Source organism: Lethenteron reissneri, chromosome 67 (assembly GCF_015708825.2).
Source record: "Lethenteron reissneri isolate LAM-NWPU_2019-01 chromosome 67, ASM1570882v1, whole genome shotgun sequence".
Taxonomy (NCBI): Eukaryota; Metazoa; Chordata; class Hyperoartia; order Petromyzontiformes; family Petromyzontidae; genus Lethenteron; species Lethenteron reissneri.
The window spans coordinates 7,395,959-7,420,958 of record NC_083845.1 but is presented as its reverse complement, the minus strand read 5'-3'; the positions used below and the strand labels follow the sequence as shown (position 1 = coordinate 7,420,958).

The following is a 25,000-nucleotide window of genomic DNA, read 5'->3' as shown; positions in this document are numbered from 1 at the left end:
CGCTGTGTGTGTGACGCTGTGTGTGTGTGACGCTGTGTGTGTGACGCTGTGTGTGTGACGCTGTGTGTGTGACGCTGTGTGTGTGACGCTGTGTGTGACGCTGTGTGTGTGACGGCTGTGTGTGTGTGACGCTGTGTGGTGTGACGCTGTGTGGGTGTGATGCTGTGGTGTGTGTGACGCTGTGGTGTGTGACGCTGTGTGTGTTGACGCTGTGTGGGTGACGCTGTGTGTGTGACGCGGTGTGTGTGTGACGCTGTGTGTGTGACGCTGTGTGTGTGACGCTGTGTGTGTGACGCTGTGTGTGTGACGCTGTGTGTGTGACGCTGTGTGTGTGACGCTGTGTGTGTGACGCTGTGTGTGTGACGCTGTGTGTGTGACGCTGTGTGTGTGTGACGCTGTGTGGTGACGGCTGTGTGACGTGGTGTGTGACGCTGTGTGTGTGACGCTGTGTGTGTGACGCTGTGTGTGTGACGCGTGTGTGTGACGCTGTGTGTGTGACGCTGCTGCTGTGTGTGTGACTGCTGTGTGTGTGACGCTGCTGCTGTGTGTGACGCTGTGGTGTGTGACGCTGTGTGTGTGACGCTGTGTGTGTTACGCTGTGGTGTGTGAGCGCTGTGTGTGGGACCGTGTGTGACGCTGTGTGTGTGACGCTGTGTGTGTGTGGATGCTGTGTGTGTGACGCTTGTGTGTGACGCTGTGTGTTGTGATGACGCTGTGTGTGTGACGCTGTGTGTGTGACGCTGTGTGTGTGTGACGCTGTGTGTGTGACGCTGTGTGTGTGACGCTGTGTGTGTGTGATGCTGTGTGTGTGACGCTGTGTGTGTGACGCTGTGTGTGTGATGCTGTGTGTGTGACGCTGTGTGTGTGACGCTGTGTGTGTGTGACGCTGGTGTGTGTGTGACGCTGTGTGTGTGACGCTGTGTGTGTGTGATGCTGTGTGTGTGATGCTGTGTGTGTGACGCTGTGTGTGTGTGACGCTGTGTGTGTGACGCTGTGTGTGTTATGTTGTGTGTGTGACGCTGTGTGTGTGACGCTGTGTGTGTGACGCTGTGTGTGTGTGACGCTGTGTGTGTGACGCTGTGTGTGTGATGCTGTGTGTGTGATGCTGTGTGTGACGCTGTGTGTGTTATGTTGTGTGGTGTGATGCTGTGTGTGTGACGCTGTGTGTGTGACGCTGTGTGTGACTGTGTGTGACGCTGTGTGTGTGACGCTGTGTGTGTGACGCTGTGTGTGGTGACGCTGTGGTGTGTGACGCTGTGTGTGTGACGCTGTGTGTGTGACGCTGTTGTGTGACGCTGTGTGTGTGACGCTGTGTGGTGACGCTGTGTGTGTGACGCTGTGTGTGTGACGCTGGTGTGTGTGGACGCTGTGTGTTGACGCTGTGTGTGTGTGTACGCTGTGTGTGTGACGCTGTTTGTGTGACGCTGTGTGTGACTGTGTGTGACGCTGTGTGTGTGACGCTGTGTGTGTGACGCTGTGTGTGTGACGCTGTGTGTGTGACGCTGTGTGTGTGACGCTGTGTGTGGTGTACTGTGTGTGACGCTGTGTGTGTGGACGCTGTGTGTGTGATGCTGTGTGTGTGACGCTGTGTGTGTGTGTGACGCTGTGTGTGTGACGCTGTGTGTGTGACGCTGTGTTGACTGTGTGTGACGCTGTGGTGTGGACGCTGTGTGTGTGACGCTGTGTGTGTGACGCTGTGTGTGTGACGCTGTGTGTGTGACGCTGCGTGTGTGACGCTATGCGTGTGACGCTGTGTGTGTGACACTGTGTGTGTGACGCTGTGTGTGTGACGCTGCGTGTGTGACGCTATGCGTGTGACGCTGTGTGTGTGACGCTGTGTGTGACTGGTGTGACGCTGTGTGTGTGACGCTGTGTGTGTGACGCTGTGTGTGTGACGCTGTTTGTGTGACGCTGTGTGTGTGACGCTGTGTGTGTGTGTGACGCTGTGTGTGTGACGCTGTGTGTGTGACCGCTGTGTGTGACTGTGTGTGACGCTGTGTGTGTGACGCTGTGTGTGTGACGCTGTTGTGTGTGACGCTGTGTGTGACTGTGTGTGACGCTGTGTGTGTGATGCTGTGTGTGTGACGCTGTGTGTGTGACGCTGTGTGTGTGACGCTGTGTGTGTGACGCTGTGTGTGTGACGCGTGTGTGTGACGCTGTGTGTGTGGTGACGCTGAGGGTGTGACGCTGAGTGTGTGACTCTGTGTGTGTGACGCTGTGTGTGTGACGCTGTGTGTGTGTGTGACGCTGTGTTGTGTGACGCTGTGTGTGTGACCGCTGGTGTGTGAAAGCTGTGACGCTGTGTGTGTGACGCTGTGTGTGTGACGCTGTGTGGTGTGACGCTGTGTGTGGACGCTGTGTGTGACGCTGTGTGTGTGACGCTGTGTGTGTGACGCTGTGTGTGTGACGCTGTGTGTGACGCTGTGTGTGTGTGACGCTGTGTGTGTGACGCTGTGGTGTGTGACCTGGTGTGACTGTGTGACGCTGTGTGTGTGACGCTGTGTGTGTGACGCTGTGTGTGTGACGCTGTGTGTGTGACGCTGTGTGTGTGACGCTGTGTGTGTGACGCTGTGTGTGTGACGCTGCGTGTGTGACGCTATGCGTGTGACGCTGTGTGTGTGACACTGTGTGTGTGACGCTGTGTGTGTGACGCTGCGTGTGTGACGCTATGCGTGTGACGCTGTGTGTGTGACACTGTGTGTGTGACGCTGTGTGTGTGACGCTGCGTGTGTGACGCTATGCGTGTGACGCTGTGTGTGTGACACTGTGTGTGTGACGCTGTGTGTGTGACGCTGCGTGTGTGACGCTGTGTGTGTGACGCTGCGTGTGTGACGCTATGCGTGTGATGCTGTGTGTGTGAGGCTGTGTGTGTGACGCTGTGTGTGTGATGCTGTGTGTGTGACGCTGTGTGTGTGACGCTGTGTGTGACTGTGTGTGACGCTGTGTGTGTGATGCTGTGTGATGACGCTGAGTGTTGATGTATGAAGCTATGTGTGACGCTATGTGTGACGCTGTGTGTGTGACGCTGTGTGTGTGACGCTCTGTGACGCCGTGTGTGACACTGTGTGTTGATGTATGATGCTGTATGACGCTATGTGTGACGCTATGTATGACGCTATGTATGATGCTGTGTGTGTGACGCTGCGCGTGACGCCAGTCGGACATCTTCTTCATGGCGTCGGGCCTGGTGACGTCGCGGCGCTGCTCCACGGAGCACAGCGCCGTCACCACGCCGCAGACGCCGCCCGGCGACGAGGAGCCGGCGCTGCCGCCCGCCCTGTCGCAGGACGGTGAGGACCGCCCTCGGGTCAGCGGTCACGTGACCACGCGCCACGCTGCCGCTCGCACTGCTGACGATGACGATGATGTCCCTCCACCCTCCGCCCGCCACAGGGGAGCATCAGCCGCGTCACATCTACAAGATCCCTCTCAGCAACCTGGTGGGGAGGAGCATCGAAAGGCCGCTCAAGTCCCCCCTTGTGGCCGTGGCCACTAGCCCACAGGCGGCCCCCGGTGGGGGTGGAGGGGGCGGGGGGGGCGCCCAGCCGCCACCCATCCCAGCGTCGCACTCCCTGCCGTCGACGCGAATGGAGATCAAGGAGATCGCGACGCGCACTCGCAGGGAGCTGCTGGGTGAGCTCGGGGCGGGTGGAGGAGTGGACGGGTGGACGGGTGGGCGGGCGGTAGACGAGAGGACGGGGGAGTGGACAAGTGGATGACTAGACGGAGGGGGTGAGGCGAGTGGAGAGGTGAATGGAGGAGAAGACGGATTAATGGACGACTGGATGGGTGAATGGACGACTGGGTGGGTGAATGGACAACCGGATGGATGATTGGACGACTAGACGGATGGAGGACCGGATGGGTGAATGGACGACTGGGTGGGAGAATGGACGTCACGTTGATTTTTTATATGGAGAGGGGAAAACCGGAGGAACCGGAGAAAAATCCACACGACCACAGGGAGAGAGAGAGACACGCAAACTCCAAATACACAGCTGGAATCAGGGTCGGGATCGAACCCACGACCTCCTGTACACCAGGCGAGGTAGTTAACATCTCCTAGCCACCGTGATGATGATGAGAGAGAGACACGCAAACTCCACATATACAGCAGCAGTCGTCAGAGTCGGGATCGAACCCACGACCTCCTGTACACCAGGCGAGGTAGTTAACATCTAGCCACCGCGGTGCCCACGATTCAGCAGCGTGCCCCAAAGTCAGGCAGGAACCCAAAAAAGCGAGGCATTTCCCGGGTCAACAAGCGCAACGATAACAACAACAACGACAACAACAACAGCAGCGGCAATGGTAATGACTGGCAGAGGTCGCAAACGGGTTTTGATTCCTTACCCGTACCCGGCAGCACCAGGGTTGCAAATGGGTACCCGTACCCGGCCGGGTACGGGTACCCATTCCCTACCCGTACCCGTACCCTACCCGAAATGAGTGACAAACAGTTACTCACCAGTGACTCACGGCCTACCCGTACCCGTACCCGGCCGCACCAGGGTCGCAAACGGATACCCGTACCCGTACCCGGCCGGGTATCGGGTAGGGTACGGGTATCGGGTACCCGGTTGCGACCTCTGATGAACGGTCACCAACGCGGTGTGCAGGCCTCTCTGAAGATCTCCCGCAGGCACGAGGCGAAGCTGCAAGCGGGAAGCAAAGGTGGCCACGGGGGGGGGGGCCCTCCGGGGAGAGAGCGTGCCCCCCACGATCCACAAGCAGCGACAGGTGACGCACAAAGACGCAAAGACCTATTACACACAAAGACAAAGATCCCCCGTATAGACTAAATAGACTGTAGGGGCAAGTGCTGTTAGCGAACACCTATGAAGGCCGGCACGGCGCACGAGGGGGTGGGTGGCCAGCAACCACGCCCGGCCGCCTTTGTCTCCTCAGTGGGGAGTTTTACACACAGCACCAGGTACTCATTTGAGGCTGAGTGAGCGGGAGTCGAACTCGGGTCGCCGGGTTTGTAGCGCAGCATAGCGCTAACCACCACACTATTACACACATACACACACACTGCCCATAGACTCAACACTGCCCATAGACTCAACACTGCCCATAGACTCAACACTGCCCATAGACTCAACACTACCCACAGACTCAACACTACCCATAGACTCAACACTACCCATATACTCAACACTACCCATAGACGCAACACTGCCCATAGACTCAACACTACCCATAGACTCAACTCTACCCATAGACTCAACACTACCCATAGACTCAACACTACCCATATACTCAACACTACCCATAGACTCAACACTACCCATAGATGCAACACTGCCCATAGACTCAACACTACCCATAGACTCAACACTGCCCATAGACTCAACACTACCCATAGACTCAACACTACCCACAGACTCAACACTACCCACAGACTCAACACTACCCATAGCTTCCGCTCCCAGAACATTAAAACCCCACAACGCCACCGCCACCACCGTCGCCTCCACCACCACCAGAGCCATCAGAATCTGTTACTTACACCCGAAGAATCCGATGAGCTAGGAAGCTCTTTTTCACCCATATCCACCTGCCCCCCACCTCACTCCACCCCCAGGTTCACATCTCGCAGCTTCGAGTCGTCCTCTTCGTCGGGGGGCTCCGAGCCACCCCCCTCGCCGGCGCGTCGCAGGAGGCGGACGGCACCGGCGGCGGCGATGGCGGCGACGTCGTCGGCGTGATGGCGGCGTGCGTGTCGGTCGCGTCGGACGCGGCGGCGGTCGCCGGCCTGGCCACGGCGTGCGTGGCCGCGGCGCGCGGCAGAAGGAGGCCGCGGACCCCCGGGGGAGCCGAGCCGTCGAGCCCCTTCCGCCTGTCGGCGTCGCTCGACGAGGGAGACGACGTCGATCTCAAGTGATGGCGGCTGCGGCGGCGATGGTGATGATGATGACGATGATGATGATGACGATGATGATGACGACAATGAAGATGATGACGACGATGATGACGACGATAGCCACACCTCTTTCACCCCTCCCCCCCCCCCCATTGGCGCTGGGTCCATGCACCAGGCGCGGCCAAAGGTCGATCGCTCGCTCCATATTCTCCGGATCGCTCAATGCAAGCGGTCCGGGCTTGCAATAGGGGACTGTCGTCATTAGGTGCGGCCATACCTGTCAACCCATTATCGGTGCCCGCATTATCACAGACCAATTCAGAGCTTGTTGATCACCCCATAGCCCATCGTGAATCTCAACGTTCACCCCACAAAGTCCCATCGCAAGGGAGAAATGCAAAGAGACCAAAATTACGGGGGGGGTTTTGGCCATACTGAAACGGCCGTACGCCCGCATGGACCTGAAAAACTCAATTTCCCCATGCTAGAATACGGGGTAAACCGTGTGGGTTGACAGGTATGCATTACACTATACACTACTATACACTACACTATACACTACACTATACACTACACTATACACTACTATACACTACACTATACACGACAATATACACTACACTATACACTACTATACACTACACTACACACTACAATATACACTACACTATACACTACAATATACACTACTATACACTACACTATACACTACAATATACACTACTATACACTACACTATACACTACACTATACACTACTATACACTACACTATACACTACAATATACACTACTATACACTACAATATACACTACACTATACACTACAATATACACTACTATACACTACACTATACACTACACTATACACTACAATATACACTACAATATACACTACACTATACACTACAATATACACTACTATACACTACACTATACTACAATACCTACCTACACTATACACTACACTATACACTACTATACACTACACTATACACTACACTATACACTACACTATACACTACAATATACACTAGTATACACTACACTATACACTACACTATACACTACAATATACACTACAATATACACTACTATACACTACACTATACATTACACTATACACTACAATATACACTACAATATACACTACACTATACACTACAATATACACTACTATACACTACAATATACACTACACTATACACTACAATATACACTACTATACACTACACTACTATACACTGCTATACACTACACTATACATTACACTATACACTACAATATACACTACAATATACACTACACTATACACTACAATATACACTACTATACACTACAATATACACTACACTATACACTACAATATACACTACTATACACTACACTACTATACACTACTATACACTGCTATACCCTCTACACTATACATTACCATACCTGTCAACCCCTTATCAGTGCCCCACCTTATCACAGACCAACTCAGACCTTATTGATCAACCCGTGCTCTTTATAAATCTCAACGTTCACCCCACAAAGTCCCATCACAAGGAGAGAAACACAAACAAATGGACAAAACACTTTCGCCCGTACTGAAACGTCCGTACGCCCGTATGGACCTGAAAACTCAATTTCCCTGCGTAAGAATACGGGGGGCAACCCGTGATGGGTTGACACGGTGTGCACTACCACTCGGGTACAAGGTTTGCTTACCCCTAGAAATGCTACGGCGTTATCGTAACCCTGGATTTGCCCCCCCTGAAATCATGTGCAGAGGTTTAGGCTACGATAAGGAGGGATGGATTTTGAAATGAGGCATTGGCTTTGGCTCTTACGGGGGGGTGGGGACATCTTGATAATTAGTGACGTTAATATTCTTAGGTTTTTTTCGGTAAAGTCACGTAAATTCATAAAAAGTGTGCCGTACCTGGCCCTTCCCCTCTCCAACCATTATATATACGGAGTGGTAGCTCTTGCAATCTCTCATTTAGTTGATACAGCTGTCGTGGCTGTGACGGTTCCACCTGAAGACGGAAGCTTGTGTTGCCTCCGAAACGTCGTGAATTTTATTTTATTTTACTTTTATTAATTTAAATTTTTTAACTACGTGACTTTACCGAAAAAAACCTAAGAATATGAATCCTTGCAGTCACGAAAGCTTCAAATCTAGAATTTGTGACGTTAATTGCCAAACGTGCAAGGAAGAGCCGTTTCAAATGTATCACGCCAACGTGGGCGACCCAATTTGAATAACATTTGCATAAATTAAATCAGATGAGCCAGATCGCAGAGAGCTGGGGGTCAATGTTGTAATTCATGGCGATGATGTCATCGTCGTCGTGACGTCATCGCCGTGATGTCATATCATCATGATTATGACATCACGACGATGTCGTCATCATAATGACGTCGTGATGATGACGTGTGATGATGATGACGTCATGTTGATGATGTCGTCGTGACGTCATCGCCGTGATGTCATATCATCATCATGATTATGACATCACGACGATGTCGTCATCATAATGTCGTCGTGATTATGACGTGATGATGATGATGACGTCATGTTGATGATGTCATCGTCGCCGTGACGTCATCGCCGTGAAGTCATCATCATGATTATGACATCACGACGATGTCCTCATCATAATGGCATCGTGATGATGACGTAATTATCATGACGTCATGGTGATGACGTATTCGTCATGATGTTATAATCGTCATCATCATCGCAGTGCCACGATTTCAATTATTTCTCCACTGCCATGTCTCTGTGTGTGTGCACGTGCTCATTGCATCTCTACCAGATCACACACTCACCAGAGCGGTGAAGTATGGACAGATATCTTGCCCTTCTCACCCCACCCCCACCCCCCTTCCCCAGCCTTAGAGCTTGGGAAAATCCTTCATCCAGCAGTAGAAAGACCATGGCCGCCGCCTACGACGACGACGATGATGATCACCTTCTTGGTTCTTTCGGTAAAGTCACGTAGAAGGAAAATAATAAAATAATACAAATAAAACATTATAAAATAATTCTCACGACGTTTCGGCCACAACGCAAGCAGCCGTCTTCATAGACTCAACAGGTCTGTTCTCCACCTGAAGACGGCTGCTTGCGTTGTGGCCGAAACGTCGTGAGAATTATTGTATTATGTTTAATTTTTATTATTTTCCATCTACGTGACTTTACCGAAAGAACCAAGAAGATGAATCCCTGCAGTCACGAAAGCTTTAAATCGAGATGATGATCACTTTGACGATGATCACTTTGACGATGATCACTTTGACAAAGCTTTGGCCCCCGAGTTCAATTCCCGCCCAGATGCCTCTCACTCTCCGAAGCCCCTGGGGCAGTACCCGAGCGACTTGCCACCGACCCCGCCGGCGGGTGCCGTTTGCCACCTCGGTTAACCCCAACGCTCGCAGTTTGTTTCTCTCAGTCATCGCACGGCGCGTGTCCCACTTTGCCTGCCCTCGACGGGACGACGACGCGGACGGGTTTTTGGATTAGAACTGCCGCGGCTCACGCCTTTCAGTTGTGCAAACGTGAGTCTATGGGCAGTGTTGAGTCTATGGGTAGTGTTGAGTCTATGGGCAGTGTTGAGTCTATGGGTAGTGTTGAGTCTATGGGCAGTGTTGAGTCTATGGGCAGTGTTGAGTCTATGGGTAGTGTTGAGTCGATGGGCAGTGTTGAGTCTATGGACAGTGTTGAGTCTATGGGTAGTGTTGAGTCTATGGGCAGTGTTGAGTCTATGGGCAGTGTTGAGTCTATGGGTAGTGTTGAGTCTATGGGTAGTGTTGAGTCTATGGGCAGTGTTGAGTCTATGGGTAGTGTTGAGTCTATGGGTAGTGTTGAGTCTATGGGTAGTGTTGAGGTCTATGGTAGTGTTGAGTCTATGGGTAGTGTTGAGTCTATGGGTAGTGTTGAGTCTATGGGCAGTGTTGAGTCTATGGACAGTGTTGAGTTCTATGGGTAGTGTTGAGTCTATGGGTAGTGTTGAGTCTATGGCCTAGTGTGAGTCTATGGCAGTGTTGAGTCTATGGGCAGTGTTGAGTCTGAGTCTATCGGCAGTGTTGAGTCTATGGGTAGTGTTGAGTCTATGGGTAGTGTTGAGTCTATGGGCAGTGTTGAGTCTATGGGCAGTGTTGAGTCTATGGGCAGTGTTGAGTCTATGGGCAGTGTTGAGTCTATGGGCAGTGTTGAGTCTATGGGTAGTGTTGAGTCTATGGGCAGTGTTGAGTCTATGGGTAGTGTTGAGTCTATGGGCAGTGTTGAGTCTATGGGCAGTGTTGAGTCTATGGGCAGTGTTGAGTCTATGGGCAGTGTTGAGTCTATGGGTAGTGTTGAGTCTATGGGCAGTGTTGAGTCTATGGGTAGTGTTGAGTCTATGGGCAGTGTTGAGTCTATGGGTAGTGTTGAGTCTATGGGCAGTGTTGAGTCTATGGGCAGTGTTGAGTCTATGGGTAGTGTTGAGTCTATGGGTAGTGTTGAGTCTATGGGCAGTGTTGAGTCTATGGGTAGTGTTGAGTCTATGGGCAGTGTTGAGTCTATGGGTAGTGTTGAGTGTATGGGTGTGTGAGTCTATGGGCAGTGTTGAGTCTATGGGTAGTGTTGAGTCTATGGGTAGTGTTGAGTCTATGGGTAGTGTTGAGTCTATGGGCAGTGTTGAGTATGGGTGTGAGTCTATGGGCAGTGTTGAGTCTATGGGTAGTGTTGAGTCTATGGGTAGTGTTGAGTCTATGGGCAGTGTTGAGTCTATGGGTAGTGTTGAGTCTATGGGCAGTGTTGAGTCTATGGGTAGTGTTGAGTCTATGGGCAGTGTTGAGTCTATGGGTAGTGTTGAGTCTATGGGCAGTGTTGAGTCTATGGGAGTAGTGTTGAGTCTATGGGTAGTGTTGAGTCTATGGGTAGTGTTGAGTCTATGGGAGTAGTGTTGAGTCTATGGGTAGTGTTGAGTCTATGGGTAGTGTTGAGTCTATGGGCAGTGTTGAGTCTATGGGTCGTGTTGAGTATGGGTAGTGTTGAGTCTATGGGCAGTGTTGAGTCTATGGGTAGTGTTGAGTCTATGGGTAGTGTTGAGTCTATGGGTAGTGTGAGTCTATGGGCAGTGTTGAGTCTATGGGTAGTGTGAGTCTATGGGCAGTGTTGAGTCTATGGGTAGTGTTGAGTCTATGGGTAGTGTTGAGTCTATGGGCAGTGTTGAGTCTATGGGTAGTGTGAGTCTATGGGCAGTGTTGAGTCTATGGGTAGTGTTGAGTCTATGGGCAGTGTTGAGTGTATGGGCAGTGTTGAGTCTATGGGTAGTGTTGAGTCTATGGGCAGTGTTGAGTGTATGGGCAGTGTTGAGTCTATGGGCAGTGTTGAGTCTATGGGCAGTGTTGAGTCTATGGGCAGTGTGAGTCTATGGGCAGTGTTGAGCCTATGGGCAGTGTGAGTCTATGGGCAGTGTTGAGTCTATGGGCAGTGTTGAGTCTATGGGCAGTGTGAGTCTATGGGCAGTGTTGAGTCTATGGGCAGTGTTGAGTCTATGGGTAGTGTTGAGTCTATGGGCAGTGTTGAGTCTATGGGTAGTGTTGAGTCTATGGGTAGTGTTGAGTCTTAGGGTAGTGTTGAGTCTATGGGCAGTGTTGAGTGTATGGGTAGTGTTGAGTCTATGGGCAGTGTTGAGTCTATGGGTAGTGTTGAGTCTATGGGTAGTGTTGAGTCTATGGGCAGTGTTGAGTCTATGGGTAGTGTTGAGTCTATGGGCAGTGTTGAGTCTATGGTAGTGTTGAGTCTATGGGCAGTGTTAGTGTATGGGCAGTGTTGAGTCTATGGGTAGTGTTGAGTCTATGGGCAGTGTTGAGTGTATGGGCAGTGTTGAGTCTATGGGCAGTGTTGAGTCTATGGGCAGTGTTGAGTCTATGGGCAGTGGTGAGTCTATGGGCAGTGTTGAGTCTATGGGCAGTGGTGAGTGTATGGGCAGTGTTGAGTCTAGGGCAGTGTTGAGTCTATGGGCAGTGGTGAGTCTATGGGCAGGTTTGAGTCTATGGGTAGCGTTGAGTGGGTCTCATCAACAGGCCGTTCCGGTCCTTTTAAAGGTTCGTGTGGCCATACTTCACCACACTTCACCCTGTCTTGGGGTTTCTTTGCCCGTGGGTTTGCTGGCACCGTGAGTCAACCACTGCGCCACCACTCGCAGCTACTGTCCCGTCGTCATCTTCGTCGCCGTGGTCAATCCACTGCTGGATGATGGCCTCCCACCAAGACATCATTATCACCATCATCATCACCACCATCATCACCGTCAGCCATGGTCATTCTACTACTGGATGATGCCCTCCCCCAATAGGTTTAGTTTCGTTTGTTTAGTAGCTTCATGCCCCAGGGCCCGCTCGCTCACCCACCTGCTCACCCGCTCACCCGCCCGCTCGCCCGCCCGCCCGCTCGCCCGCCCGCTCGCCCACCCGCCCGCTCACCCGGTCGCCCACCCACCTGCTCGCCCGCCCGTTCGCCGTCCGCTCGCCCACCTGCTCACCCACCCGCTCGCTCACCCACCCGCTCACCCACCTGCTCACCCGCGTTGCTATGCAGAGCAAACAAACAAAACACCGCCGGGGTTTGATTTTTTTTCCATATTTAAGCAAAAAACAACGACGACGACAACGACAAATAATGACAACAACAACAACGATGAGCAACGACAACAACAACAATGACAAACAACAACAACAGACACACACCCGTTCGCTGGAAAGGGGGCAAAACTGTCGGAACAAAATAATCGTCGTCTTTTGTTTTTTAACGAAAGCAAAACTAAGAAACTACAACTTTGACTTTCGTATGCAATTTAGTTTGAGCTGGGGAGGGGGGTTAAGGAATACATCGATGTGTCGTGGATGTGTTTTTGTATTTATTATTAAATCCTGGTAAACGTGTGCGCGTGTGTGCACGTGTCCGTGTCAGTCGACCCGTGGCACCTGCTGGGTCTGCCCCGTGACCTCGTGCCAGCGGGCGTTCGACACTTCACGTGGTGGCCTCAAGGTGCACCTAGCCTGGCACAAGCGTCGTGGTGGCGGTGACACCGCCACTTAGTGGCGAATGGCGGTTGCTGCTGTTGTTTCGATTTAAAGCTTTCGTGACTGCAGGGATTCATCTTCTTGGTTCTTTCGGTAAAGTCACGTAGAAGGGAAGTAATAAAATAATAAAAATGAAACCTAATATTTTATTATGTTTATTTTTAATAAAATAATAAAATAAAACATAATAAAATAATTCTCACGACGTGTCGGCCACAACGCAAGCAGCCGTCCTCCCACGCATTTCACAAGTAGTACTAATCGCATATCTGCATTTCCCACAAATATGCTAAATTCCTCTTGATATGCAAATTATTTTGTCAAGGCGCTCTTCCCCCTCCAACCCAGCTTAAATAGTCGCTCCAAGCCTGGGGTGTGTCATTCAGACGCTGTCTTCTCGACAGACCTGTTCTCCACCTGAGGACGACTGCTTGCGTTGTGGCCGAAACGTCGTGAGAATAATTTTATTACGTTTAATTTTTTTTATTTTATTATTTCCATTCTACGTGACTTTACAAGCTGCTGCTGCTGTTGTTGTTGTTATTCTTAGGTTTTTTTGGTAAAGTCACGTAGGTAGCTTGTGTTGCCTCCGAAACGTCGTGATTTTTATCTTTATTTTATTTTACTTTTAATAATTTTAATGTTTTACCTACGTGACTTTACCGAAAAAACCTAAGAATATGAATCCTTGCAGTCACGAAAGCTTCAAATCTAGAGTTGTTGTTGTTGTGCGGGGAGCGGTGGCGCAGCGGTTAGCGGCTCGCACCGCTGCGAAGAGTTCGACTCTCGCTCGGGGTCTCACGGAGAGAGACAAAGGCGGCCGCGGGCGTGGTGCTGGCCACCCAGACGCCGCGTGCGCCACGGTGCCGGCATTCGTAGGCCCCGCACGCTAACGGCACTTGCCCCAACAGTCTGTGAAGGCTACACGGGGGAGCTTTGTCTTTGTTTGTTTTTGAGGGGGGTGGTGGGCGGTGACACGTCAACCCCGAGTTCGACCCCCCAGCCCCGCTGCTCACGACTCAAACTAAGGGGCCGTCCATAAATGACGTCACGCACCTGGGGGGGGGTGGGTCAGACATTTGTGACGATGTGTGACGAGGGGGGGGGGGGGGGTTGAGAAATGTGACGTCACATCAAAAAGCGCAGCTTTAAATAAATATAGACAACACGTTCTACTTAATTAAATAGACTTTTTGATAAATGTTTTCCCCTACAACATCAGAGTGCAGCGCCACATTAAATACGCACTACAATGACAACAGTTTAAAGCGATTTGAAGCATGTTTTATTTTGGGGGGGCAGGGGGCAGAGTTGTGTGACGTCATATTTGAGGGGGGGCTCTGACTTTTTTGTGACGATGGGGGGAGGGGGGTCAAAAATCGTCCAAAATCGCGTGACGTCATTTATGGACGGCCCCGAAGTAAGAACATTTGATGCTGCGCAACTCTCATTAGTCCGGTCCATCACGGATGACGTCACTCCACGAAGCGTCATCATCATCAAAGAGTAGCAGCCAAATCATCTCACGTCTGAACTCCCTCGTGATGTTGAGTCTAAATGTGGAGGGAAAACCCAGAGGACCCGGAGGAAAAACCACGCGGCCACGTGGAGAGAGACAGAGAAAGAGACACCGCAAACTCCGTCTGAACTGGGGGCAATCACAATCTTGGGGGGTCCTACCTGTTACTACGCCACTGATAATGTGGTTACTATGCCACTGATAATGTAGTTACTATGCCACTGATAATGTAGTTACTACGCCACTGATAATTTAGTTCCTACACTAATGATAATGTAGTTACTATGCCACTGATAATGTAGTTACTACACTAATGATAATGTAGTTACTATGCCACTGATAATGTAGTTACTATGCCACTGATAATGTAGTTACTACACCACTGATAATGTAGTTACTACAATAATGATAATGTAGTTACTATGCCACTGATAATGTAGTTACTACGCCACTGATAATGTAGTCACTACACCACTGATAATGTAGTTACTATGCCACTGATAATGTAGTTACTACACCACTGATAATGTAGTTACTACGCCACTGATAATGTCGTTACTACGCCACTGATAAGGTAGTTACTACGCCACTGATAATGTAGTTACTACGCCACTGATAGTAGTCACTACACCACTGATAATCTCGTTACTATGCCACTGATAATCTCGTTACTACGACACTGATAATGTAGTTACTACGCCACTGATAATGTAGTTACTACGCCACTGATAATGTAGTTACTACACTAATGATAATGTAGTTACTATGCCACTGATAATGTAGTTACTATGCCACTGATAATGTAGTTACTACACCACTGATAATGTAGTTACTACAATAATGATAATGTAGTTACTATGCCACTGATAATGTAGTTACTACGCCACTGATATGTTGTTACTATGCCACTGATAATGCCGTTACTACGCCACTGATAATGTAGTTACTACACCACTGATAATGTAGTTACTACGCCACTGATAATGTAGTTACTACACCACTGATAATGTTGTTACTACGCCACTGATAATGTCGTCACTACGCCACTGATAATGTAGTTACTACACCACTGATAATGTAGTTACTACACCACTGATAATGTAGTTACTACACCACTGATAATGTAGTTACTACGCCACTGATAATGTAGTTACTACACCACTGATAATGTAGTTACTACGCCACTGATAATGTAGTTACTACACCACTGATAATGTTGTTACTACGCCACTGATAATGTAGTTACTACGTCACTGATAATGTCGTTACTACGCCACTGATAATGTAGTTACTACACCACTGATAATGTAGTTACTACGCCACTGATAATGTAGTTACTACGCCACTGATAATGTAGTTACTACGCCACTGATAATGTCGTTACTACGCCACTGATAATGTAGTTACTACACCACTGATAATGTAGCTACTACGCCACTGATAATGTAGTTACTACACCACTGATAATGTAGCTACTACGCCACTGATAATGTAGTTACTACAACACTGATAATGTAGTTACTACGCCACTGATAATGTCGTTACTACAACACTGATAATGTAGTTATTACGCCACTGATAATGTCGTTACTACGCCACTGATAATGTAGTTACTACAACACTGATAATGTAGTTACTACGCCACTGATAATGTAGTTACTATGCCACTGATAATGTCGTTACTACGCCACTGATAATGTCATTACTACGCCACTGATAATGTCATTACTATGCCACTGATAATGTAGTTACTACACCGCTGATAATGTCGTTACTACGCCACTGATAATGTAGTTACTACGCCACTGATAATGTTGTTACTACGCCACGTGATAATGTTGTTTTCTACGCCACTGATAATGTAGTTACTAGGCCACTGATAATGTAGTTACTACAACACTGATAATGTAGTTACTACACCACTGATAATGTAGTTACTACACCACTGATAATGTAGTTACTACACCACTGATAATGTAGTTACTACACCACTGATAATGTAGTTACTACAACACTGATAATGTAGTTACTACGCCACTGATAATGTTGTTTTCTACGCCACTGATAATGTAGTTACTACGCCACTGATAATCTAGTTACTACACCATTGATAATGCCGTTACTACACCACTGGTAATGTTGTTACTACGCCACTGGTAATGTAGTTACTACACCACTGATAATGTAGTTACTACACTACTGATAATGTAGTCACTACGCCACTGATAATGCCGCTACTACACCTACCGATAATGTAGTTACTACGCCACTGATAATGTAGTTACTACACCACTGATAATGTTGTTACTACGCCACTGATAATGTCGTCACTACGCCACTGATAATGTCATTACTATGCCACTGATAATGTAGTTACTACACCGCTGATAATGCCGCTACTACACTACCGATAATGTAGTTACTACGCCACTGATAATGCAGTTACTACGCCACTGATAATGTAGTTGCTACACTACTGAACTGATAATGTAGTTACTACGCCACTGATAATGTAGCTACTAACACACTGATAGTACCGCTACTACGCTACTGATAATGCCCGTTACTACGCCACTGATAATGTAGTTACTACGCCATTGATAATGTCGTTCCTACGCCACTGATAATGCCGCTACTACGCCACTGATAATGCCGTTACTAAGCCACTGGTAATTACTATTAGAATTGCTCTTGTAGTTGTTACTAATTGCGCTTGCCTACCCGTGAAAGCCTCACTTTTTGGGTTCCTGCCTGACTTTGGGTCACACCGCTTAGGCGTGGGCACCGCGGTGGCTAGGAGATGTTAACTACCTCGCCTGGTGTACAGGAGGTCATGGATTCGATCCCGGACCCTAACGCCACGGTGGCTATGAGATTCTAACTACCTCGCCTGGTGTACAGGAGGTCGTGGGTTCGATCCCGACCCTGACGCCTGCTGCTGTATATTTGGAGTTTGCGGTGTCTCTCTCTCTCTCTGTGGTCGTGTCAATTTCTCTTCGGGTCCTCTGGTTGTTCCCTCCACATTTAGAATGAACACGCGTTTTGAGTATTTGACTGCTATGCATTTCCACGTGATGATGAGCCACTTCGTTGAGCTATCGTGCCTGGCCAGATCGCTTCCGAAAAATAGATATTTTGCCCAGTGCACCTTACCTGGAAAAAATATAGGAAAGTTTATAGTAATAGGTGTTTACCCTTTCAACTGGTGCAAAAACTGACACCTTTATACAAGGCATCATGTTTGCAATAACCACAACACAAGCAGTCAAAATGCAAACAAAAAAAACAACTCTGATGTACCAGTTGAAAGGGTAAAAACCTATTACTATATTTTGCCACTGGTAAAGGAGATGTCTCATAGCAAAGGAAAGTTTAGTTTAGAATGCATAATTATCCCACGTTCCTGCCCTGCTTGGCCCCAAGCCAAGATTCAAATGTCGTCTTGTGAGGCCCGGGTCCATCACGGTTTGGTTCTGGCTCGGCTCAGCAACGAGCCAGTGGAAAAACCACCCATACCGTGCTGGCTCGGCTCGGGATGTGTGGCTCGTCTTTAAACCGCCTTTGACTTCACGTTGTGTACATACCGGTATATGTGTATATAAAGTATTTAGTATTATTTTGATTAATTATTGATTGTAAACCAGCACGGTACCAAAATGCAGAACCTCTGTCATGCAGAGAATGAGTTACATTGACACCGTCGCGTTCGCTTGTCCGTAATATTTTGAGAACCGAACTTTGTTTTCCGCGGGGTCTAACTTGGTTACTTGGTTACACGGGAGAAGACTGGCACCGCGGGAGAGGTTGGGGTGGGATTCTCCATACTTATGACGATGTTACTGTTAAATCTTTTAAGTGGAAATCTGTGCATATAGCGGTGACGTCCCTTTGGTAACTATGGTGTCTTTGTGATGGTAACAGTGGTGATTGGTGGTGGTGGTGGTGGTGTTGATTACGACAGCAGTAATGATGATAATAACGATGTTGTTGATGTTGATGATGATTTAAAATCCATTCAGCCGCAAAGGTGAAGGCTAAAGGCGCAACCCCTGCAACGGCCTGCTAACGAGCGCGCTTTTGTCCCACTCTCTCACCTCTCGGAAGAGACTGGCGTAGCCCCCACACCTTACCGCACCCCGGGTCACTTGCCGATTGAGTCGCCCTCTGTGAAACCGTTTCCGCTGCCGGGTAGACCACGGATGGGCGCATGGAGGGAGGGGGTGAGTGGACTGTCCGGTCGATGCCGGTGCAACGTTGATCCGACCCCATGCCAACGTTGATCCGACCCCATGCCAACGTTGGTCCGACCCCATGCCAACGTTGGTCCGACCCCATACCAACGTTGGTCCGACCCCATGCCAACGTTGATCCGACCCCATACCAACGTTGGTCCGACCCCATGCCAACGTTGATCCGACCCCATACCAACGTTGATCCGACCCCATGCCAACGTTGGTCCGACCCCATGCCAACGTTGGTCCGACCCCATGCCAACGTTGGTCCGACCCCATGCCAACGTTGATCCGACCCCATGCCAACGTTGGTCCGACCCCATGCCAACGTTGATCCGACCCCATGCCAACGTTGATCCGACCCCATACCAACGTTGGTCCGACCCCATGCCAACGTTGATCCGACCCCATACCAACGTTGGTCCGACCCCATACCAACGTTGGTCCGACCCCATACCAACGTTGGTCCGACCCCATACCAACGTTGGTCCGACCCCATGCCAACGTTGGTCCGACCCCATACCAACGTTGGTCCGACCCCATGCCAACGTTGGTCCGACCACATACCAACGTTGATCCGACCACATACCAACGTTGATCCGACCCCATGCCAACGATGATGCGACCACATACCAATATTGGCCCCACGTTGGCTACGACTGGATTGGCCATCGAATTCGTATTCCCGCGACGTTTTAATCCACCACCTCCCCCCCCCCCCCTCCACGGCCGCCCAGGCGTCGTGGGCGGGTCGAGGGCGGTTCCGGGCGATCATGGGCGGTTCCGGGTGGTTCCGGGCGGTCGCTGGCAGTCGAGGGCGGTTCCGGGCGGATCGCAGGTGGTCCAAGGCAGTTGCAGGCGGGTTGTGTGGGTGGTGTGGGTGGTGGTGGTGGTGGTGTGTGTGACGTCACCAGTAATGGCCGCTCGCGGCTAACACATGGTGACGATTTTCTGAATCGGTCCTGGGCCCTCCCCTGGGTCAACTCAGCCTCAAATGAGTACCTGGTGAGGTGTGTAGTAAACATCGCCACTGGGGAGGACAAAGGCGACCGGGCGTGGTGCTGGCCACCCAGCCCCTCATGTGCCGTGCCGGTCTTCATAGTTGCTCGCTAACAGCACTTGCCCCTACAGTCTGTTAAGGCTATATCTTTGCCTTTGTGTGTTGGAGGCAGTCGCCCTCGAATAACAACGGAGGGCAGAGGAGCGACGCTTACAACAACGAGAGCGGAGCGCCGGGCGGCTAAAATACATCAAGTTGGCACAGTGGGGGGTACAGCTGGTGGTGCATCTACCGGTCATCTCAGTCAGCCTTATCCGTGGCACCTGCTGGGTCTGTCCCGTGACCTCCTATCAGCAGCAAGTCTTCACACTTCACGTGGCCCTCAAAGTGCACCTGGCCTGGCACGGGTGCCATGGTGACGTCACGGCGAGTTAGTGGCCGAATGGCGGGTGTTGTTGTTGTTGTTTTTGTAGCTGTTGTGACCCTGTTGATATGCCTCGGCGGTATGTATTCTGTTCGATAAGTTCGTGGTGGTGGCGGTGGTGGTGGTGGTGGTGATAGTTTGTGACGTCAGGCTGTGTTCGAAGCTCCGCACGGAGCGGTGGTCGACGGTGACGATGACGACGGCGATGACGACAGCGATGACGACGGTGATGACGTCACAACGGGCTTGGGTTCCTCTTCCGCGCCAAAGCGTTCGGGAGCGCGGTCCTCACCTCCCGTTTACAGCCCCCTGAAGCCGGTGGTGGCGACTCCACGTTCCTATGCCAGGGCCAAGTATTTCGAGAGGAAAAGCAGCGACGACGATGATTGTGACGATGATGCAAGTGACTTGCGGTGACGTTGTTGATTGTAGATTACAACGTGGCCTGTGTGTGTAGATATATATATGCAGGGTGCTTCAACGCAAGTGCGAACACTTCTTAGAATTTGCAACACCTCTACGAGAAATGTGTCTCCGTGGCTCTGGAGACTACCTGGATAAGAGTCCAGGCACGGCGTTGAAAACGATTGGTACCATTTGAGTGTTCACATTTTTGTTGCTTGTTGAAGCACCGCTTGTGTACGCGAGCGTTTGCGTGTCCGCGCTGACCGATTTAACCGCACTCCGTCGCCCGGGGCGTGATGCTGGCGCGCCCGCTGACCTTCAGGGGGTCCGCGCGTCCGCCCGTTCGCGCACGCGCGCCGGCGCGTTCGTTCTCCGTCTCGCGTGAAATATTCGCCGAGCGAAATGGCAAAATTGGTAGGGACGAAGATCTCCCCCACCCTCATAGGTTCTTTCGGTAAAGTCACGTAGAAGGGAATAATAAAATAATAAAATCAAACATAATAAAATACAATTCTCACGACGTTTCGGCCGCAACGCAAGCAGCCGTCCTCGGGTGAAGAACAGGTCTGTCGGAAAGACAGCGTCTGTCGGAAAGACAGACCTGTTCTTCACCTGATAGCCGTAGCCAAACACTCGAAACGGGCGTTTCTAAATGTGGAGGGAAAAACCGGAGGACCCGGAGAAAATGCACGCGACCACAGGGAGAGAGAGAGAGAGAAACACGCAAACTCCAAATATACAGCAGCATGCGTCAGGATCGGGATCGAACCCACGACCTCCTGCACACCAGGCGAGGTAGTTAACATCTCCTAGCCACCGTGATGATGATGATTAGAGAGAGAGACACGCAAACTCCAAATATGCAGCAGCAGGCGTCAGGGTCGGGATCGAACCCACGACCTCCTGCACACCAGGCGAGGTAGTTAACATCTCCTAGCCACCGTGATGATGATGATTAGAGAGGAGACACGCAAACTCCAAATATGCAGCAGCAGGCGTCAGGGTCGGGATCGAACCCACGACCTCCTGTACACCAGGCGAGGTAGTTAACATCTCCTAGCCACCGTGATGATGATGATGAGAGAGAGAGACACGCAAACTCCAAATATGCAGCAGCAGGCGTCAGGGTCGGGATCGAACCCACGACCTCCTGCACACCAGGCGAGGTAGTTAACATCTCCTAGCCACCGCTGTGCCCAGCAGCAGCTATAGCAGCGCCAACACCAAATCTACTCAATCATTAATGATCAATTGTTAATATTATTGTTGTTGTTGTTGTTTTAACGATGCGGCACAACCGTAAATAAAACTCACACACACACCGGAGAATATTTTTTTGTTTATTTTCGAATTTTTTTACGTTTTTTTGTTTGCTGTTGTTGTTGTTTATCGGCCCGTTAACTTTGTTCGCGTGTTTGTAGTTTTGTATACGAACCTCAGACGATGAACGTAAGACGACAACAATAATCGCGTCGACGACCTTGGCTGATGACGACGGAGCTGTGACGACACAGGACCACGTGTTGGGGGCGTCTGTGACGTAGGCGCGCGGCTCGGTGTTGTTGTGCTTGTCGCTCCGCCTCGACGGGGGAGGGGCGAGGGGGGAGCCACGTGCTCCGTGCGTGTTCATGGCGTCACGTTCAGAAGACACTGATGTTGTAATAAACATTGTTGACATAATGACGCCGCCGGTGAGTTCTCTTCCATTTATTTTTTATTCGTCGTCGTCATCGTTGTCATCGTCACCGTCGTTATCGTCGTCGCCGTCGTCATGATCGTCATCATCGTCGTCATCGTCACCGTCGTTATCGTCGTCGTCATCGTCGTGGTCATTATCGTCATCATCGTCATCATCGCCATTGTTATCATCGTCATAATTGTCATCACCATCATCATTGTCATCATCATCGTCGTCATTGTCATCATCGTTATTATCGTCATCATCATCATCATCATTGTCATCAACCCTAACCCTAAACACCCGGTCGTTCGTAAAAGTCGAAGGCGGTATAGTACTATAGTAATAGAGCAAGTGCAGAATCACTGAACCGGAAATGAAAGCTCGAAAGCATTTAGCCCGGGAGCCCTTGAAAGTGTAGTAGCTACTACACGTGTAGTAGTTACGTAGTAGTAGCTACTACATATGTAGTCGCTACTACACGTGTAGTAGCTACTACGCAGTAGTAGTTACGTAATAGTAGCTACTACACTGTAACAGACGGTTGGGGCATGTGGTGTGAGTCTATGCCGCTCAACTGATTCGGAGTGAGACCTCTGCTGTTAGACTGGAGCCGGTCAAAGCACACTGCCCAGGTATGGGAAACTCTCCACTCTCTCCACAACTGCCCCATCACCAATTGGGAGTTGTGGGGGTGGAGTGTCCGATGGTACAAAATACCCAGGCAGGTGCTTGGTTTTGGTGGGGCTGATGGTAAGGCCCCACCTCTTAGTGGCACGCTCCAGTCTCAGCAGCAGCGCGTCTCCAACTCCTCTTCTGAATGAGCAGCTATTACCAAATCATCGGCATACATAACGTGGTTGACCAATAGGGAGCCATCCCTTGATCGCACCCGGGCGTCGATCAGCCTCCCATTATATCTGTACCAAATGGAAATTCCCCCGGTACAGCTATTGAAGGCTTCACGAACTACGCGGTCAAAATAGATGTTAAATAATGTGGGAGCCAGAGGACATCCCTGTCGCACCCCAAGGTGTACAGGGAAAGGCTCCGACTCCCGGCCACGTAGTTTTACCCGGGCCCGCTCACCATCATGAAGGTCCTTAATGATCGTGAGCAGAGGGTCAGGGACTCCGAAAGCACGAAGAACAACCCAGAGCCCAGTCCTACTGATGGTATCATAGGCCTTGACCAGGTCAATAAAGCAGAGATGTAGGTCTTTTTGGAATTCCCTACACCTCTGCTGTAGCAGACGGACAGAAAATATGGCATCTGTGCAGGACCGCCCTTTCCTGAAACCGCATTGGGGCTCCGCAAGCCTCTCCTCAGCGTGCCTAGCAAGGCGATGTTGAATAATCCTTGCCAGGACCTTACCCGGCACACTGAGGAGTGAGATGCCCCTGTAGTTGTTACAGTCTGTGCGGTCCCCCTTCTTAAAGAGGGGGACCACCAGGGCATCCTTCCAGTCCTGCGGAACCCGTCCAGTGGTCCAGACTGTTGTTATGATGTCATATAGGGCAGTCTGTGCACAAACGCCACCCTCCCTCAGCATTTCGCTTGGGAGATCATCTCTGCCCGGTGCCTTCCCTGGTCTCAGACTCCGGATCGCCCTCAGTACTTCCTCAACAGCTGGCACCTCAGCCAGCCACTCACAGGGGGTGACCTCTTCCAATATTTGAGGCACCGCAGCCTCAGCAGGGTTATCCCCACTTTGTGCCATGATGTTTTCCTGGCTGAGAGAATTTCCCTCCCCCAGGACCTCACAGAAATGCTCAGCAAATCTGCAAACCTGTTCCTGGGGGTCGGAGATTGGATCACCGTTTTTTCCTCTAATGATGGTAATAGGTGTGGCGCTGCAGGTTACTTTTTTGATGGAGTTAAATAGTGATTTGTGATCACGGGCCACTGAGGCAGACTCCATCTCCTCAGCAACCCGCGACCACCACCCATCCTTACAGCGCCTTACGGCTCTCCGAACTTCCGAGCGAAGGCTGCGGTAAACCTCCTCATTCTCTGACGTGGGATGCTGTAGGCGATGAGAGTGGGCCTGTCGCTTTTTCTCAATTAACCTGAACACCTCCTCTGTCAGCCAGGGTTTCTGGGGAGGTCTGGACCGCGTACCCAAAGCAGCCATTGCAGCTGCATGAGTCACAGTCTTAAACCTCGCCCATTTACCCTCGACATCAGGTGGAGTGGGGGACGATGCCAACCCCAGCTGCAAGCGATGATGAAATTCTCGCTTGCAACTTTCATCAGCTAACTGAGACCAGGCCACTTTTGGTTGGAATGGGATCCTGGGTGTACACCCACCACCGGAGTGGAAGAAAGGCAGGCGCATCTTACAGATGACTAGTCGATGGTCAGAGGACAGATCAGCTCCACGGTAGGTCCTGGTGTCAAGGACATGGGCTCGCATCCGCTGGTCCGTCACTATGTAGTCCAGCAGATGTTCTTGCTTGGACCCGGCATGCATCCATGATGTGTGGATGCGCCGATGCCGGAAGAGCGTGTTGGTAATTACAAGCCCATGGGCTGCACAAAAATCTAGCAGCCTCCTACCGTTATTATTGAGCTGATCTGGCCCATGCCTTCCAATCACTCCAGACCAGGTGCCAGCATCATGACCAACTCGGGCATTGAAGTCACCCAACAAGATGACTCTGTCCCGAGTGGCCACTTTAGCCAGCACCTGTGACAGGAGGTCATAGAAAGCGTCTGACTCATCGGCTTTGCTGCATCCCTCCACGGATGTTCGTCTTCGGTGGGGGCATAAGTAACCACGACCACCACTCCTCGCCTCTGGTTGATGGGAAGGC

General features: G+C 50.6%; 2 protein-coding genes across 2 annotated transcripts in view; both read left to right on the top strand.

Moving 5' to 3' along the window:
• GARNL3 (GTPase activating Rap/RanGAP domain like 3) overlaps positions 1 to 6,792 on the top strand; it is an 89,918-nt gene extending 83,126 nt beyond the window's left edge. Inside the window, exons 21-24 of the mRNA XM_061578714.1 lie at positions 3,158 to 3,290; positions 3,394 to 3,633; positions 4,620 to 4,740; positions 5,588 to 6,792. Coding sequence (XP_061434698.1) covers positions 3,158 to 3,290; positions 3,394 to 3,633; positions 4,620 to 4,740; positions 5,588 to 5,711 — 618 coding nt within the window. The 3' untranslated portion in view covers positions 5,712 to 6,792. The remainder of the gene's footprint in view (positions 1 to 3,157; positions 3,291 to 3,393; positions 3,634 to 4,619; positions 4,741 to 5,587) is intronic.
• LOC133360127 (GTPase-activating Rap/Ran-GAP domain-like protein 3) overlaps positions 5,711 to 25,000 on the top strand; it is a 59,288-nt gene continuing 39,998 nt past the window's right edge. Inside the window, 2 exon segments of the mRNA XM_061578712.1 lie at positions 5,711 to 5,883; positions 20,407 to 20,504. Coding sequence (XP_061434696.1) covers positions 5,711 to 5,883; positions 20,407 to 20,504 — 271 coding nt within the window.